The 19079-nt window shown below is 48.0% G+C and overlaps 1 protein-coding gene across 1 annotated transcript; it reads left to right on the top strand.

The window, feature by feature from the left end:
* Positions 1-906: 906 nt before the first annotated feature.
* plekho1a (pleckstrin homology domain containing, family O member 1a) lies at positions 907-13928 on the top strand (the record flags this gene model as incomplete). The annotated part of the gene is made up of 6 exons (XM_083680515.1): positions 907-933; positions 1337-1483; positions 8947-9087; positions 11983-12087; positions 12253-12354; positions 12551-13928. 6 exons carry the CDS (start codon positions 907-909, stop codon positions 13832-13834), a joined length of 1806 nt encoding a protein of 601 aa, XP_083536641.1. The 3' UTR covers positions 13835-13928.
* Between the last annotated feature and the right edge of the window lie 5151 nt (positions 13929-19079).

The raw sequence follows: 19079 nt of genomic DNA, 5'->3' as shown, positions 1-19079 counted from the left end.
AGACAAAAAGACCATTAAACCGATGGTCTGTTTGAGAACAAGGGAAAGCCTAATGTACCGACTACTTCAGCATGACATCACAGGGTCACCCCAGGGTCACACTCTCTTCAGGAATAGGATTTAAATGGAGTCATTTGGGCCAACTGGAATAACTTCTCCTCTTACCCAACTAAGCATGTTTATTTTTCATCATGTTTTAACACACAATGTGGAGACTAATGATCATCAGATATAATACATCCTTAATATTATTCCCTTCACGACAATTGGGTTATCTGGTGGATGGAATAAAATAATTAAAAACATATTCCTCTATAACCCCTGCTTTTCCTGTATCGTGTTATTCATTTAAAACAATTTAATGATCAGATCATGTTGATCATATCAGTGTCCAGTGTCTGTTAGATGTGTGGGCTGTGGTGATCGATGTTGAGTCAACTGAAAACAACAACAACAACAACAACAAAAAGTACAGAAAGATGTCTGAAGCTGACTAGTCTAAAAAAAAAAGAAAACAGAAGAGCGCTGTGACTTCAGCTGTTCTTCGGTGACGTTGTGACGTTGACAGCTTCACCGGTTCAGTAGATGGAGCTGTGGAGCTCCTCTATAAACGGGAACACCCGCTCAGCTCTCCGGTGTTAGACCTGGAGAACCGAGAAGCGGAGCGACGATGCCACGGTCTCATCCGTGTAACGGACAGTGACAGAACTAAGCTTGTCAGCAGAATTAAGAGACCTTTCACGGAGACTGATTGGAGAAAGAAGGTTGTTCAGAAGAAACACGGGGAGATACAGTTGATACAACAACAATAATCTCTCTTCAGAAATAATAACAATAATAGAAACAGGCGACCTGAAACCGGAGGAACTCCCGGTCTCTCATCCACTAAAGTGATACCTTATCATTATGAAGAAGAGTAACCTGGCCAAGCGGGTAAGACATTAACATTACCACGTTCATGTTGTGCGTCGATTTCCTTCCGTGTCGTGATCTCCTGATATCTTGTCAGTAATAGTGTGAATGGGTGCGTTGTGTTGTTTCTGTTCCATTGTACAAGTGTCAGTGAACCAGTGGAGATGATCTGATTTTAGATGTGTTATTTGCCACACCCTTGATGGTAAAGACCTACAATGACATTTTAGTGACAGAAGAGCGCATCGCTGTCATGTAGGTGAAGGAGAACCGTGCAGGCTGGAGTCAGAGGACTGGGGATGAGACTCAAACCGCTTGGCTTTGAAACAGCTCTTTTCCTCCTCAGTCGGCCTACTGTCACGAACGTCTTGTTACGTAAAAGCTGAACTAGGTTTTAACGGGTTTTATTCCTTTGGTTATGCAGGGTCCTCAAGATGCCAACCAGCTGTCATTCCAGCCAGACAAAGTCGGCTGGATCCGAAAGTTCTGTGGCAGAGGAATTTTCAGGGAAATATGGAGAAACCGTTTCGTGATTCTGAGAGGAGACCATCTGTACATCTCTGAGAAGGAGGTATACTCAACACTTTTCTCGGTTTACCTTTCAACAGCATGTGGACGCTATCCATAACAAAGTGCACAAACCTCTTTGTTGTTGAGTTTGGTGTGTGTGTGCGTGTTGCGTGCGTGCGAGAGAGAGAGAGTTGAAAATGTCCTTGATTACAATCCTCTTATTTGTTCCCTCTGTGCTACTCCCACCACGCCTACAGTGTTAGCCGTGATATGAACAGTAGGTAGACCTGTCCTTTGTCTCAGGTCCACCTCGCTCCTGGTGAAAAGCTTTCGGGTGTTTGTTTGGGTCACGCAGTTCAAACCCCAATTAACGGCATCCCAAATGGCCTGTTTAAGATGCACCAATAAGAAGGCAGCTTTTAACGCGAACAGATTTCACGTTGTTCCCATTGAAAGGAATCGTTGGTTTCTTGGAATTCCTGACTGTCATGAGTCATTTGAATCTCAGTCGGCCTACATAGACACACACACCTGCTCTCATTCTGTGGCTGACAGGGACAGGTGTGCAGACCGGGGTTCCCCTAACTACTGACAGGTGAACGGAGGGACTGTTTGAAACCTTCACTGTTGAAATATACAATAACTAAATACCACAAATCACCATGCAAGTGCCAAAAATGATGCACTGATCTCAAACTCAAGCTTTTGAGGTCAACAAATGCTGCCAGGGCAGATGGTGACTCAGTGGCAACATTTGGCAGATGTATAATACTGTCCATTACAGAAGGCTGCATCAAACACTGCCTTTTACTGAGTCAACTGAATTAGTGCTTTAGTGTTTTATCACAATGAAGGCTCCATTGAACACCTTAACTGCAGGAATGTCAGTGCAAGTCAATAATAATAATAACAATAATAATAATGATAACAATAACAATAATAAAAATAACAATACTAATACAAATAAATAAATAAATAACCCTGAACAAAAATAACCGAATAATAAGCCTTCATCTTTTCTGTGCAACATCACAGATATGGACCAACATTCTAGTTCTGTTGTCTTGATGATGATGAATAAACTGTATAACAGCACTCTGCTGTTTGTGTTTGGGGTCAGGTCCTGGTTCAGCTCAGCTCCATATCCATCTCTACAGCAGAACACAGACCAGCGGTACTGAGGATGATACGGCTTCCCCTCAGCACAAAGCTCCAGCTCAATAATGCCCTGAATTAATCCGACAAAGCCCTTCCCCAACGGAACACGACGATACAGGTCTGCGGGAGGATCTTTATCTCTATCAAACTAATGAAATTATTAAACTAAAATATTAACTCTCACGCACTGGAGAGCACAGATGAAACGAGGTTCGTTGGCACGTGGGGATTGGTTAGTTAGTCGTTAGGGGTACTGGGGTACACTCTCATTAGTGACGGGGTATCTATTATTCAGTTGAAGAGAGGTGTTGCTTACTAATGACACCAACAACCAAACAAACACGTCTCTGGTTCACTTGATTTGTGGTGCGTCCTCTCCTCTCCTCTCCTCTCCTCTCCTCTCCTCTCCTCTCCTCCCCTCCCCTCTCTTCTCCTCCCCTCTCCTCTCCTCTCCTCTCCTCTCCCCTCCTCCCCGTGCCTCTCACTATGCCTGAGGGCATCCAGCCCCTCCCTCCAACCCCCCCCCCTTTTAACCTGCCCTCTCACTATGCCTGAGGGGATCCCAGCCCCCCCTCCACCCCCCTTAACCTTCCCCTATAAATGCACACTCACCTGGTGTCAGTTATCCCGTTAGCTTCCTCACCTGGTGTCAGTTATCCCGTTAGCCTCCTCACCTAGTGTCAGTTACAGTGACGTTAGCTTCCTCACCTGGTGTCAGTTACAGTGACGTTAGCTTCCTCACCTGGTGTCAGTTACAGTGACGTTAGCTTCCTGGTGTCAGTTACAGTGACGTTAGCTTCCTGGTGTCAGTTACAGTGACGTTAGCTTCCTGGTGTCAGTCATAGTGACGTTAGCTTCCTGGTGTCAGTCATAGTGACGTTAGCTTCCTCACCTGCGGTTCTGAACATCAGTTAATGTTTGTACCTTTTCTCTCTCCCACCCTGAGCTGAACACACGTCTGCTAAGACGGAGCTTCACTGTCGGATGTTTGGACCGGTTTGTTACGATAACTTCCTGGGTTTATGACCAGGGCCGTGTTGCCTGGGGAGTTTAACACTAAACCCACTTGCAGCGGAAGCTCGACGATAAGTCAGAGACTGGCAGTGTTTCTGTTACATGTATTTGAAATACGTGTGTGTGTCTTACACAGTATCTCCTGGTCATTTAATGGTCTTATAAAAGCCCACTGAAACCCAAGGCAGTGGCCATGTTATACACTATTAAATAGACTAAAGACTAATAATATGACCAGTTTTGTCAGCCTGGTCAAAGCTAATGCCCCCGTTGAAGCTACATTCAGAGGACAGGTTGTATTAGTGCGTGAGGAGTCAGATTGTGATATTCTCTACTGCGGCTTTTTAACCACTTGTTAATGGTGGTGCATTATTCAAATGTGAACTTTGAAAACACAAGCATGCTGTTCATAAACTAGGCCAGCAGGCAGAGACAGTGAACAGAGAGGCGTTTGTGTCTCAGAGACTGCATTACTACGGCAGAACAGCCTCTTGGGGAACGGATAATCCTTTTCATTCTCTTTCAGAAGTGCCCTCTTTAAGAGTGTGTCATGGCTAAAACATGTGGAGGGCAGTCAGGCTGTTAGGGACCGTGTTTATCAGTCAGGCTGTTAGGGACCGTGTTTATCAGTCACGTTCTAACTTGTAGGGCATTGATTTCATAAGTCAGCATGGAAGGTGATGGAAGGTGATGCTATACAGCGCTTTGTTTTTGATGCTTAGTGTGGTCTTGTGATGATGCTCAGTTGATTGTCCACTACTTCATTAGATGACCCTGATAAGCTTGAGGAAAGACAATTATGGCGGTATGCTGTTCCATTATTCTTTAAGCAGGGGAGGCTGGTGGAGGTAGAAATCGGAGGACGGGCTCATTGTAATGCATGGAATAGAATCAGGAATGGTATAAAACTGAAAAAAAAAAAAAAAAGATTCTATTCCATGCATTACAATGAGCCCGTCCTCCGATTTCTACCTCCACCAGCCTCCCCTGCCTTTAAGCATTTCCTCACACGGGACACCAGCTCTGTGTGTGAGAGATTTTTATAAGAGGATTTGCAACAATGCAACTGGGATGAGGATTTTTCCTGCTGGTGATTTGACTTTGTATCTCTTCAGAGTCCAGTAGGATTTGCTGTCAGACAGATACTCATCAGGTTTCCGTTTATCCTTTTAACACCAATAACAACACATTTAAGACTTGATTTCATCTTCCTCACTGTTACTGTGTCCAGGGCAACGCTCTGCAGGGCTGTGGCGGTTTAGCATTTCAAGATATCAGTGGAAGTTTCATCATCTCAGATGAGATGTAGGCGGTTTCATGTTAGGATCACGCTCCCTATTGCTCCCTTTGAAGTCTCTGCAAACACAGGATTTTATTTGGATCATCCTGAACTCTCCAGTGCCAGAGAGGTTTCCAATCGCCAGACTAGACATGATGCTACAGAAACACATATGTATTATAGAGCTACAGCATAGCAGGGGAGGCTGGTGGAGGTAGAAATCTGAGGCCGGGCTCATTCTAATGCATGGAATGGAATGAGGAATGGTATCAAACAAGTGTACAGTATGTTGCCAGAGCACTTTCCAAGCGTCCCCGCAATCCCCAAGATTACACAATATAATCAACGTATTTACCACCATATTCACCCGGTTACCCAAACCTGAAGGTAATCATCAGACTTCCCTTTGTTCTCTGACATCAGCTGCTGAGCTGTGGTTTCTGACATGAGATCTGTATTCCTTTAATGTGGGTTTGGTACTGGACTTCAGTACCAAACCCAGAATCAGTCTTGATGCTGTAACTGTACCCACAGTTAGAATATTAAACTCAGCGTGGGTTTGCCCGGTATCTCTGTCCTGTCCCAGAGCGAGCGTCATCGAGGTGATACAGGAAGTAACTGTTTCACACAGTAAATCAAATCAAATTGTATTGGTCACATACATCACATACATCACATACATCACGTACATCACGTACATCACATACATCACGTACATCACATACAACGGAATGAGGAACAGTATCAGTTTCATATCATTCCTCATGCCATTCCATGCATTACAATGAGCCCGTCCTCCGATTTCTACCGCCACCAGCCTCCCCTGGTGCAGACGGAGATACTGCTGTACATCGTGCTTAAAGTGCTTCTATTTCAGCGCTCTGGCCATGATCTTTATTAATAAAGTATGGGACTGGGCCTGTCTCTGTATATATAGATGGAGTTATATACGGTGGCGTGTCTGACAGAGTATTCTCAAACAAAGTGGCTGTCAGATGGAGAGAGGCTTGTCTTGGGTCAGAGGGCACTTGAGGCTTGGGTCATTGAGGGGTCATGACCCGGGGGGGAACTACGATGCATCACTTGTGAGGAATGGGCGTATCTTTGGAATGTTGTAGAGGAAGAATCTACAGGAGCGGGTCGTCACTGTGATGTTGGACACAGTGGAGTTGTCAACCGTGATGGAAATGTCTTGGAGTGGGCAGGCAGAAGAGCAGCTGTCTTGTCTGTCTTGTCAAGATTGAGATTGAGGTGGTGAGCAGACATCCATCAGAGACGCCTGCGAGACGAGCAGAGACACATGTCGCCACCTGTGTGTCAGACGGGGGAAAGAGAGAGAGAGTTGAGTGTCATTAGCATAGCAGTGGTCATAGCAGAGCAAAGAGATTTGATATACAGTGAGAACAACAAGGGCCTCAGGACAGAGCCCTGGGGGACACCAGGGGTGAGGGTGCGTTAGACTAACCCTAACCCAACCCAAGCCGTCTCCACGTTACCTGGTTAGAGTAATGCAAACCAGGAGAGATGCCCAGCTCTGAGAGGGGTGCTAGGACAGGGAGCTGCCGTATATGATTGGACACGTATAGTTATTGGAACAGGGTTACCACTATGTCATTGGTTCAGGGAGGCCATGTTAGCCCCACGTACTTGTGTTGCGTATTTGTGTTGTGTATTTGTGTTGTGTACTTGTGTTGTGTACTTGTGTTGTGTACTTGTGTTGTGTATTTGTGTTGTGTACTTGTGTTGCTGGTTATTTCAGGAAATCCCACAGAATAACCAGCCTCTCTCAACCCCCGTCTGTAAACCTGTTTGAAAAGATGCTTCTAATCCATTTCCCCCCTTAATTCCAACCAGGCTTATATAAAACTAAACCCCTCTGGGGCTTGATTATAGGGTATTAGCTGCATGTGGACCACGTTTTGGAGCGTGACCAATCGGACATCGTCTTTCCATTTGCTCGAGGGTTCCTCCCTTCATTGTACATTTGGCTGGGCCGCCTCCAGCTGTATGGACTTTCTGTATCTCTGCGTTTCAGTGCTGTGTGTTACTGGGTAATGCTCAGCAGTGGGTGGTTTCCCCCCCCCCCAATATAGCAGGATGGAGGGGGGGTGAAATATTGATGGGATGGTGGGGTTCTAGAATGAATCCTGAGGGCTTCTTTTGCCCCATTTTAGATTTGTGAGCCTCTCTCTCTCTCACACGCTCAACTCACACTTATCTCCTGCATTTTTGATGCAGTGGGGGCTGTTAATGAGGGTGGGGGAGTTAGTGTTGGAGCGTGGAGGTTCCTGGGGGCTGTTAATGAGGGTGGAGGAGTCAGTGTTGGAGCGTGGAGGTTCCTGGCCAAAAAAAAAAAACCTTTGATGTGAAAATACGTTGCAACTGTACATTACAAGGCATAACAAAGTTCCTCAGTTCATAATTAAACACACGTATCGTAGCGTTGCGGCTGATAGTGGGCTGATGGTGGGCTTGATGGTTTTTAGGTTGAGGGAGACGTTATTCAGTAAGTGGGGTTTCTTTGAGTCCCTGAGTTCCTCTGGGTCTCAGATCGACGCCAGCGCTCCTCTGATCTGATGCTGGGCTCTGTTGCCGTGGCAAAGGCTCTAAGCATCCTGATGAAAGTAAAACACCCCCCTCCCTTACACACACACACACACACACTCACACACACACACACACACATCAATAAAGCCCAATCTTGTCTCTCTATATCTCTTCACTTCATCACAGCAGCTCCATGTAAACGTACCAAACCCCCCCTCACCTGTCCACCCCCCTCTCCTCTCCACCCCCCCCTCGCCTGTCCACACCCCTCTCCTCTCCACCCCCCCCTCGCCTGTCCACACCCCTCTCCTCTCCACCCCCCCCCCTCGCCTGTCCACACCCCTCTCCTCTCCACCCCCCCCTCGCCTGTCCACACCCCTCCCTCTCCACCCCCCCACCCGTCCACCCTCACCTCTAGTGACCTGGCTGGTGTGTGGGACTAATGTGGGCCTCTGGGAGGTCTGCCACCCCCCCTTCCCCCCACCCCTCCCCCGGAGGTTGACTGTAATCACCTGTCACTCAGACTGAAAGGGAGGGTCGATGTCGCTGCCCCCGCACTGTTGATTAGAATCGATCTGCCTTTAAATGAGCCGCTTTGCTGCCTGGAGACTAGTAACAGGAGGCAGGGGAGTCACACAGTGACACCAACCACGCTGTTTACACCAGAGAGGGACACAGACCAGGGGGTAGACAGAGGCGAGGGGTAAGGGGGGGTCCTGAACCCACATCCTTCGGGGTGAGTGTTCATATGACCGCTAGGCTAGCAGGACGTACAACCACTGCCATCTCTGCACGTCTTGTGTTATTTATTTATTTTCCGAGACAGTTTGATGTTCAGGTCTATGGCTGCATGGTCTATGTAATAGAGGCCTTCATTCCAGCCGCAGAACCCTGTCTGTATGTCTGGAGGTACATGCGAGCATTTCTTAGCCTCCTGAATAAATCATTTGATCATCACAAATAGCAGGATATGCACATTTATGGCCAAACATGAGAGAGAATTTAATTTGGAACCCAATAAGTGATAATATCACACTGAGAGAGGACTGATGTCTGTGAGGTCTGCTTGGTGAGGTCTGCTTGGTGACAGACTGGTAATTAATGTTCTCCCTGCGGTTAAACCCAATACGTCCTGCTGTAATACACTGTAGATGGTGGGATGTGTGTGTGTGTGTGTGTGTGTGTGTGTGTGTGTGTGCGTGTGTGCGTGCGTGCGTGCGTGCGTGCGTGTGTGTGTGTGTGTACAGTATGTATGTCCTGACAGAACTAATTAATCTGCACCTTCTGTCTTGATGGGGTTGCAACTGCCTCCTGTTTCTCTCTGCGTCATGCAAGCATCCTTCTGTGTGTGTGTGTGTGTGTGTGTGTGTGTGTGTGTGTGTGAGACATACTCTATGTATGTACTGTGACATATGGAAGTATATAAAGTATAGTGCTTCTTTATCTCATCTGACCTGTGTGTGTGTGTGTGTGTGTGTGTGTGTGTGTGTGTGTGTGTGCGTGCGTGTGCGTGTGTGTGTGTCCAGGTGAAGGATGAGAGGAAGATCCAGGAGGTGTTTGACCTGGCTGACTACGAGCGTTCGGAGGAGCTGCGGAAGGCCAAGAGCCGGAGCAAGAAGAACCACAGCAGGTTCACCCTGCTGCGCTGCCGGCAGCCCGGGAACACGGTGAGGCAGGCCTCTGGGAGATGTAGGCCTCTGGGAGATGTAGGCCTCTGGGAGATGTAGGTCTCCGGGAGATGTAGGCCTCCAGGAAATGTAGGCCTCTGGGAAATGTAGGCCTCTGGGAAATGTAGACCTCTGGGAATTGTAGGCCTCTGGGTCAGGGGAGGCTGGTGGAGGTGGAAATCAGAAAGAAACTCATTGTAATGCATATCACGTGTTTGAAACCATTCCTCATTCCATCCCATCCAATACAATGAGCCCATCCTCCGACTTCTCCACCAGCCTCTCCTGGTGTTCTACCTCCACCAGCCTCCCCTGGTGTTCTACCTCCCCCAGCCTCTCCTGGTGTTCTACCTCCACCAGCCTCCCCTGGTGTTCTACCTCCCCCAGCCTCCCCTGGTGTTCTACCTCCACCAGCCTCCCCTGGTGTTCTACCTCCCCCAGCCTCCCCTGGTGTTCTACCTCCACCAGCCTCCCCTGGTGTTCTACCTCCCCCAGCCTCCCCTGGTGTTCTACCTCCACCAGCCTCCCCTGGTGTTCTACCTCCACCAGCCTCCCCTGGTGTTCTACCTCCACCAGCCTCCCCTGGTGTTCTACCTCCCCCAGCCTCCCCTGGTGTTCTACCTCCACCAGCCTCCCCTGGTGTTCTACCTCCCCCAGCCTCCCCTGGTGTTCTACCTCCCCCAGCCTCCCCTGGTGTTCTACCTCCACCAGCCTCCCCTGGTGTTCTACCTCCACCAGCCTCCCCTGGTGTTCTACCTCCCCCAGCCTCCCCTGGTGTTCTACCTCCACCAGCCTCCCCTGGTGTTCTACCTCCCCCAGCCTCCCCTGGTGTTCTACCTCCACCAGCCTCCCCTGGTGTTCTACCTCCACCAGCCTCCCCTGGTGTTCTACCTCCACCAGCCTCCCCTGGTGTTCTACCTCCACCAGCCTCCCCTGGTGTTCTACCTCCACCAGCCTCCCCTGGTGTTCTACCTCCACCAGCCTCCCCTGGTGTTCTACCTCCACCAGCCTCCCCTGGTGTTCTACCTCCACCAGCCTCCCCTGGTGTTCTACCTCCACCAGCCTCCCCTGGTGTTCTACCTCCACCAGCCTCCCCTGGTGTTCTACCTCCACCAGCCTCCCCTGGTGTTCTACCTCCCCCAGCCTCCCCTGGTGTTCTACCTCCACCAGCCTCCCCTGGTGTTCTACCTCCACCAGCCTCCCCTGGTGTTCTACCTCCCCCAGCCTCCCCTGGTGTTCTACCTCCCCCAGCCTCCCCTGGTGTTCTACCTCCACCAGCCTCCCCTGGTGTTCTACCTCCCCCAGCCTCCCCTGGTGTTCTACCTCCCCCAGCCTCCCCTGGTGTTCTACCTCCCCCAGCCTCCCCTGGTGTATACTCGGTCTCATTTAAAGCACAGCAGAACTAGTGAGTACAGTATGCAAGTAACTGTATGATTACTCATATAATATATATATATATTATAGCTGTTCCACGATTCACTGTTCAATAAATACAGATTTTCCTTGTTGAAAGAAATATCACTTCTCTCATTGCTGTCATTCATCATCGCCTGTCCGGGGTAATTTGCATATATTTGCATGTTTTGTTTTTCTTCGTGGAAGATAAGTCTGTGTTCTCACATTGGATTGGACATTATCATGTGCATGTCACATGCCCCAACCACGCAAAGCGATTGGTGGATTTCTCCAAAAAGACATAATCCTGAGAATCCCATTACCACAGAAGAGGCACTCTGTAACCGCCAAATCCTTTGGAGATTCCACTGACTGGCGTCAGTTTTGACCCTTTGCAGCTCCTGTAGATTTCAGCACCAGCTGGTGTTTAGTTTTCAGTTGGTAGTTATTATATAACATTATTGTATAACATTATTATATAACATTATTATACCGTTATTATAGCCTTCATTATACTCTTCATAAATATTCCAGTTGGATGTTCTGGTGACGCTCGGGCAATTTAGGGTGTTGATTGAGGACCTCTTTGTTTCTCCTGGTTTTATATGATGTATTTAACTGTGTTGTATTGTTTATGTGTTGTTGTGTGATTGTATAGACATTGTGGACACGGTGCACCTGCAGAAGAGGCCGTGGTCTCAGTGTGTTTTCCCTTGTAGAAATAAAGGTTAAATAATGAAAACATTGTTCATTACTAAAACACCATCCCTGTGTTTCATGAAGAGAAGGGAGTGATGAGTGTAGGAGACGGAAGAGTGGAATGATAAAAAAGAAATAAAAGAAAGGTTGCTGTAATTGGATGAATGGAGGAGAGATGACTCAACATACCTGTTCTGTTCTTGTGGAGCTTTGCAGAGATTTCTCCTCCAGCTTATGGCTTAAGCCTTGGACCTGCCTTTGGATAAGAACCAACTACTGTAATTCTTAGTCAATGCATTTAGTGAGGAGCAATCCGCCTTTCTTTGTGATTGAAGCAAAGCTGCCCCCCATTAAGCCCTCTCTCTGCCTCCTCTCCCTCTCTTTCCTCCTCTCCCTCTCCTCCTCTGCCTCCCCCCCTCCTCTCTCTCCCCCTCCTCTCTCTCCTCCTCTCCCTCCCCCCTCCTCTCTCTCCTCCTCTCCCTCTCCCCCTCCTCTCTCTCCTCCTCTCCCCCCCCTCCTCTCTCTCCTCCTCTCTCCTCCTCTCCCCCCCCTCCTCTCTCTCCTCCTCTCTCCTCCTCCCCCCCCCTCCTCCTCTCTCCTCCTCTCCCCCCCCCTCCTCCTCTCTCCTCCTCTCTCCTCCTCTCCCCCCCCTGCTCCTCTCTCCTCCTCCCCCCCCCTCCTCCTCTCTCCTCCCCCCCCCCCCCTCCTCCTCTCTCCTCCCCCCCCCCCCCCTCCTCCTCTCTCCTCCCCTCTCCTCCTCTCCCTCCTCTCTCACACATGTTCTCTGTCTTGTTTCCTCAGGTGCCCAATCTAGTGTTTCTGGCCGTCAGCCCGGAGGAAAAGGAGTCGTGGGTCACTGCTCTCAGCATAGCCATCATCAAAGCCAAGAACCGCATTTTAGATGAGGTAGCTTAGATCTCTGTCCCCCGTCTCTGTCCCCCGTCACTGTCCCCCGTCTCTGTCCCCCGTCTCTGTCCCTCTTTTTGGTTGTCTCTGTAAATCTCTTTTTGGTTGTCTCTGTAAATCTCGTTTTGGTTGTCTCTGTAAATCTCGTTTTGGTTGTCTCTGCAGGTCACCATTGAAGAGGACAGTGTACTTGTGCATCCTACTCGTGACCGTGCGAAGATCCCCCATGCGCGACGGTTACCCACCCGGGGACACCTGATGGCTGTGGTGAGCCTGGCTTTCTTATTCAATATGACTTGGACGGGCTCATTGTAATGGAATAAGGAGCGGTATCAAACACTCCATTCCACTTCAATGAGCCTGTCCTCCGATGTCTACCTCCACCAGCCTCCCTTGGGTTACTGCATGTGTTGTAATGATTATCCTGATCCACAGCAGTGAACGCTAAACCGTGTCTCCCTAGGCGTCCACCTCCTCCGACGGAATGTTGACCCTTGACCTTGTCCACGAGGAAGACGGCTTCACCCCGGAGGACGAAGAAGAAGAAGGAGGAGGTTTCTGGGAGAGGAACTTCCAGGTTGACCTGGACAAACTAACCACAGGTCGCCAACGGTCCGGCACGGACGTCTCAAAGCTCCGTGTGACCTCCAGGGAGCCCAGGGTGAAGACAGGCAGCCTGCCCCGAGGGAGCGAGCTCTCCTGGGGTCGAGCGCATAATCTAGAGGCTCAGTCCTGCACCCCACAGCCAGGCAAGAGGCTCAGTGCCCTGGGTCGGAGTCGCTGCGCCTCCATGGACGAGGTCCTCTCCTCGCGGCCGGTCAGGGATGACCTCTGCTCTCATCCCGTTGAGGAACCTTCCCAGCCCGTCGGACAACTGCAGAGTCTAATTGCCCAGAAAATGCAGAGGGCTCAGGAGCTACTGGAGGAAATGCGATTGCAGGAACTGCAACGTGGGAAGGGTCTAAAAAGCATAGATTCGCCCCGCTTGCATCACCTCAGGGGGTCTCAGTCGCCTCACACCAGGTCCTCTGGCTCGCCGCGCAGTAAGAGCAGTGACTCGCCTCGCCTGAGGGTCAAAGACTCCCCGCGGTCAAAGGGCAAGAAGTCCCGCTCTAAGGCTACAGAGCCATCCCATCCGAAGGGCGCTGACTCTCCTGTTTTGAAGGCTAATGACTCCCCGCACCTGAAGGGTGTCAACTCTCCTAATTTAAGAGTGACCGACTCACCCCGTCTTAAGAGTTCTGATTCTTCCCGTTTCAAGGAAACTGACCCGTCCAGTCCGAAGGGGACTGACTCCCCATGTCTTAAAGGTTCTGATTCGCCGTCTCTGAAAGGCGTCGACTCTCCCCGTTTGAAAGTCACTGACTCGCCAAGTCTGAAGGGCGCTGACTCTCCACGTGTGAAAGATCCTGACTCACCCCTTCCGAAGGGTAAGGACTCCCAAAATCTGATCGGTCAGGACTCTCCGGGTCAAAATCGCAACGTGGACTCACCTCGTCTCCAGGGTTCTGACTCGCCCCATCATAAGAGCACGGGCCCGCCCCTCGGCGCTGCCTGCGACTGGGAGAGCAGACGGGCGGAGGCAGAGCGGCTTCTGGAGGAGGCCGTGTCGTCATGGCGCCAGGCCAAGGAGGTGCTGGAGGAGGTGAAGGAGCTCCAGACCCAGACGCTGAACCGCAGGTTCAAAAAGAGGACAACGGACACGCCCCCAACGCCACCACAGGACGACCAATTAGAGAGCCTGTGACACTACTAGCTACTTAAAGCTGAAAAGCATGCTTGTTTTACTCCGGTTAAAGACGATAGGAAAGAAAGAGCACTACCATTTTTATGCCGTTACTCACTGACATTGGAACACAAGTCACTGTTTTAGTGATCCTGGGTTAGGGTTATGGTTAGGGTTAGTGATCCTGGGTTAGGGTTAGTGATCCTGGGTTAGGGTTAGTGATCCTGTTCCCTTCCTCTTCCTTCCACTGATCATCATTATTTTACTGTAAATTAGACGATGCCGGTGAAACAGACGTCACGTTGTTGCGAGCAGCCTAGCCCCGCAGCCTCGAGCAGCCTAGCCCCGCAGCCTAGCCCCGCAGCCTCGAGCAGCCTAGCCCCGCAGCCTAGCCCCGCAGCCTCGAGCTGCTCCAACCGAGACCTCTGACTTGCCAACACATGTGACCATCTACCTGATGTTAACCAGCTACGCTATTGAAAAGTTAGCAATTCAACAGCTCGGGTGGGGGAGGGGGGGGAGTGTGTGTGTGTGTGTGTGTGTGTGGGGGGGGGGGGGGGTATTTGAACTCGAGAAGTAACTTTTACACTGCGGAGAGTAAGGCAGACTTTGCAGTGTTTGTTGGTTTGAATCATTGATAATACATCTGTACATAATAGTTCTAACAAATAATACATAATATCTCTGGGTTCTGCTAACAGACCTGGCGAGTGACCCAGCAAACCCAGGAAATACAGTTTATGAGCGCTGTCATTTGATTGGTGGCAGTGACCTAGACAAGCCTTCAATTGGGCGATATTAATCTGCTTCTAACATCCCAGGGAGGAGACTACATAATAGTAGGAAATGACAGAAACACAGGTTTCAATGTGGGTGACATGCTTTTTGGCACAAGCCCTTCCCTGTAGCACCCCGCAGTGTCCCATAAGGTCACATGGTATCGCAGGCTTCAGAATCCCTGCCTGTTTGAATAGGTTGGTTGGACCTTGTACTTATAATGTCTTTGCTGTGTCTCTCGACCCTGTTTTTTGTTCCCTATTTCTATAGTCCGCTCTGGCTGGGGGGGATGGGTAGCTGGGGGGGATGGGTAGCTGGGGGGGATGGGTAGCTGGGTTGTAGGGCCAGTGGATGGCTCAATACTGGGTTGTGGATGGGGAGGGAGGGGGCGGGGGGTGGGGGGGGGGGGGTGACTCAGACTGAGAGGCATAACCAGAACTGTAGCTGCCTCTGTGACACACTAACACCCCCCAGGGAATGTCTTCCTGTACATGTATTTACATTTATTATCTGTCAGAGGTGGGTTACTGTAGGTTTCATTACAGAATGCTTTCAACTGAAAAACGTAAACATGAAATGCTTCTTAAGATGATGGGAATGAGAATGAGTTTGGAAAGTGTGTCTGACTCTGAGGTGTTTTACCCCAGTGGAGCCGGTTCTGTTCTCTGAAGGTTAGCTTTACTTATTGACAACTCGCAGTCAGGTCCAATAACCTTCAGACAACTCGCTTGTCACAAACCGAGTATTGTAGTTGTTGTTCTTCTCAGAGATTTTTTTACCTTACAGAAACTGTTTTAACTTCTTTCTGCACCAGCAATTCCTAAACCAAGCAACAATATCCCAGGGATATTGGAAGCCAATTTCTGAAAATAAATCTTTTAACCTACAAATGTTTTCCCACTGTCTACATTTCTGGGATGGTGGGGGAGGCGAAATAAATGAAGAATATTCTATTTTAACAGCCAAATATCAACGTGTCCATGTTAGTGCTGCATCTTTGCTTGGATGTCTCCAGTGACATTCCACTTCACCAGCGTATACAATCCAAGTGGTCAATGTACTGTAACCAATCAAAATGTATATCTGAAACTCACTAATAAGGCCACTTTAGTAAAGATATAAAGTAACTTTCTGTCTCACTCTATAATTAAGCAATAATTCACGAGAGGTAGTGGTATCATGGTAGTGGTACAGCTAAGGTGACAAATACGACCTTTAAACCCAGCCACAGATCGCGGGCCCCGTCAGGTAATGTCTAAGAGCAGTGCAGTGAGACAGAGTGAAGCTCGTAGGAAATATCGTTTTTATTAAATGTATAGAATATTGCATTTGTGTGCTCACAGACGATGTATGGGGAAGACCAACATGTTAACTCTGCGTCTGGCCGCTGCGCTGTGACGGGCGCCGTCCAGCCGCTAATCTCAGTCGTATCAGAGCTTGGCTACGATATTCGCTGAGATCAATGTCATTCTGCCATGGATGCCATCGGCTGTCATGACGCAGCCCACAGGCTGTCCTGGTAATCCACAACTGTTGATATGCTGATTCTGTATCCAGCAAAGTAGAAAGTGTGTTTTCATTTCCATGGAAGGGGAAATGAATCTTGTTGAGTTGCCAACGCCCACAAAGACAAGGAAGGGAAGGGATTATCGTCACTGAACGCAGTGATATTTTCAAATGTAACGGTAAAGAGGCGACTGTGGTGCGGCTGGGCTCTCTGGTAAAAGAGACCTCGGTCTCAATGGGACTCCCTGCCAAAAAGTAAAGGTTAAGTAACATTAGCCGTGGGTACATACCCACATGAATATACCACAACTGTTATGTAATCAGGTTGTGTTCTTACAAGAAACCGGTTTTATAAATGTATTTATTTGTTCAGGTAATGTAACATGGTCTCTTGCTTGTACTGAGTATTCCTCTATTGTTTTAGTTAATTGAGGCACTTTGATCCACAGAAGCCTGCATGTGGGGGCAATCAGCAGCAGAGAGAGTGTTATTAACTCTGATCTCCTCTGAGGAGAAATGCTATTAGGGGATTGTAATTGCAGGCGGCATGTAGAGTCTCTGTGGTGTTCATTGCATTCTGAGTCAGGTGGGCCGATGATTTCAATAGTTTTTTCTGCCTTTCTTTCAAAAGGTGTACAGGGTAATCTCTCTCACAACAAGAACCACATGATCCGAGGGCCTCAAATCGCTGTGGGGAGGATGCAACAAAAAGTTCTGAGAAGGTTCTCAGGGCACAAAGATGTTTAATCAAACTTTGACATTATCATTTGTTGGTCGGCACTTTGTACCAAAATAGAATGTGGAAAGAAACGTCCTGGTTTTGTCACAAGGCAGTATTTTTCCCGCCACGTCATTGGCTGACTGCCAAAATGTGATTCATAGGTCAGTGGGTTGAAATTAACATGCACTGCGCATCTAGGACAGGACAAACGCTTCATCAGGCTCACCTCACAAAATATACTTTATATATATATATAATATACAGTATACTGTTTGGTTTATTTGATTGTGTGATTATTGCAGTGCTTTTGGAGCACACAACTTACAACCCAGCGTTGGTAAAGAGCCGTCATCCCACCACCACTCTGCAATCTGAGCAAAGCCCAGTTTATAGCAACTGCCTGGAAAGGCGTGAAAGGTGAAAATGTTTCTACTTAAATGGATTTATTAACAGCAGTTGTGAAATGACTAATGTATGCGTCAGTGAAAATAAATAATTTACACATAATTTCCTTTGTCTCATCGTTTTCCTGTTAAATACGATTTGAGTCCCTTGGGGGGCCGGAATTGCATTTTTTATCATATTACCCATTAGGACTGAATTAAGTATTCATATTTAATTATACATGATTAGGAATGTGAAGCAAGACTCCATTTTAACTGCTGTGCATTTGCAACAATAATTCAAGTCATTTTACACCACATCCATTTTTTATTAGTGATTTGTAACCGCACAGTCTTGACAGTACCCCTGTTTCAGCAGAAGGACTAACAGTTTTGAAGTTATACAGCGCTGCTTGAAAGTATGTGAACCCCTTGTGCAATTATAGATTTATTAATTTTTTACCATGAAATCTTTATTTTATCAGAACCAGTTTCTATCTGACATAACAGGTTTATATTTACCAATTCCACATGTTGTTTTTGAGGAAATCATGCGTGTAGTAGAAAAACTAAATTATAAAGAAATTAGTGCAGGTGCAAAAACAAGTGAACCCCAAGTTGCATTGGTTAAATCAAGTAGGTAAGTAGAATCAGGTGGCTAAATAATTGGGTACCAAATGAACCAATCAAAGGAGAGATCTTTAGGAAAGAGTTTGGGTGGGACTCTGATAAATAGAGATAAGTTTTGTGTTACCCATACAGGTGAATGTTACCCATAGAGGTGAATGCAAAACACACCATGCCGAGAGGAAAGGAGATGTCAGAGGACATCAGGAAGAGGGTAGTGAGAGCACATCCATCTGGGGAAGGCTAGAAAATCATCAAGATTTGAGTTCCATCAGTCCACTGTGAGGCAAATCATTTACAAATGGAGAGCATTTAACATGACAGCAACTCGGCCTAGAAGTGAACGCCCTTCCAAAATATCCCCAAAAGCCACAAGAATAATAATAAACCAGGTAAAAGCCAACCCAAACATAACATCTAGAGATTTGCAGACCTCCCTTGCTGCATCTCAGGTAACTGTGCATGCTTCAACAATAAGAAAAACACTGAATCGAAATGGCATTCATGGGAGGGTTGCTAGGAAGAAGCCTCTGCTCTCAAAAAAGAACCAAACTGCCCATCTTAACTTTGCCAGAGACCACCTGGCTAAGCCTGAAGGTTTCTGGAAGTCCATTCGCTGGACAGATGAGTCCAAAATTGACCTTTTTGGTCACAATCAAAACCATTATGTTTGGCGAACACCCAACACTGCCTACCAACAAAAGAACGAGACGTTTACTCCGAAAGTTATCACTGCTAATGGAGGTGCCATGAGCTATTGACTGAAGAGGTTCACATATTTTTGCACACATGAATTCAGAGTTTTTGTTAAATAAACCAGTTTTGTTAAATAAACAATGAAAATATATCAGATTTTTTCTGTTTGTGTCCTTTATTTGTAATGTCTTTATTACGAATTGGGGTTTAGATAAAGACTTTATAAGTTAATTTTAATATTTTAGACAAAAATGATGACCATCCGTGTAGGGTTCACAAACTTTCAAGCAGCACTGTCTGTGGTTGAGCAGATGTGACTCTGGAAGATCACCTGATTCCTCTGTGGGAAGGTAGAGAGAAGAGAGCGTGGGGGGTGGGTAGGGGGGGGGGGGGAGGGGGGGCGCTCCATTGTGACTCAACCGCCTTCCAGCATCTGGCTACAGCTCGGCTCCACTGAATCAAATGGATTAGCAAGGACTCTCCAGCGACGGCATTAGTAATACTAAGAATGTAGCCTGGAGCCGAAGCGCTTTTCCTTTAGCTTGGCCCCCATTTT

The sequence above is a fragment of the Argentina silus genome, assembly GCF_951799395.1.
Source record: "Argentina silus genome assembly, chromosome: 11".
Classification (NCBI taxonomy): domain Eukaryota; kingdom Metazoa; phylum Chordata; class Actinopteri; order Argentiniformes; family Argentinidae; genus Argentina; species Argentina silus.
This window is presented reverse-complemented; position numbering and strand designations above follow the sequence as displayed.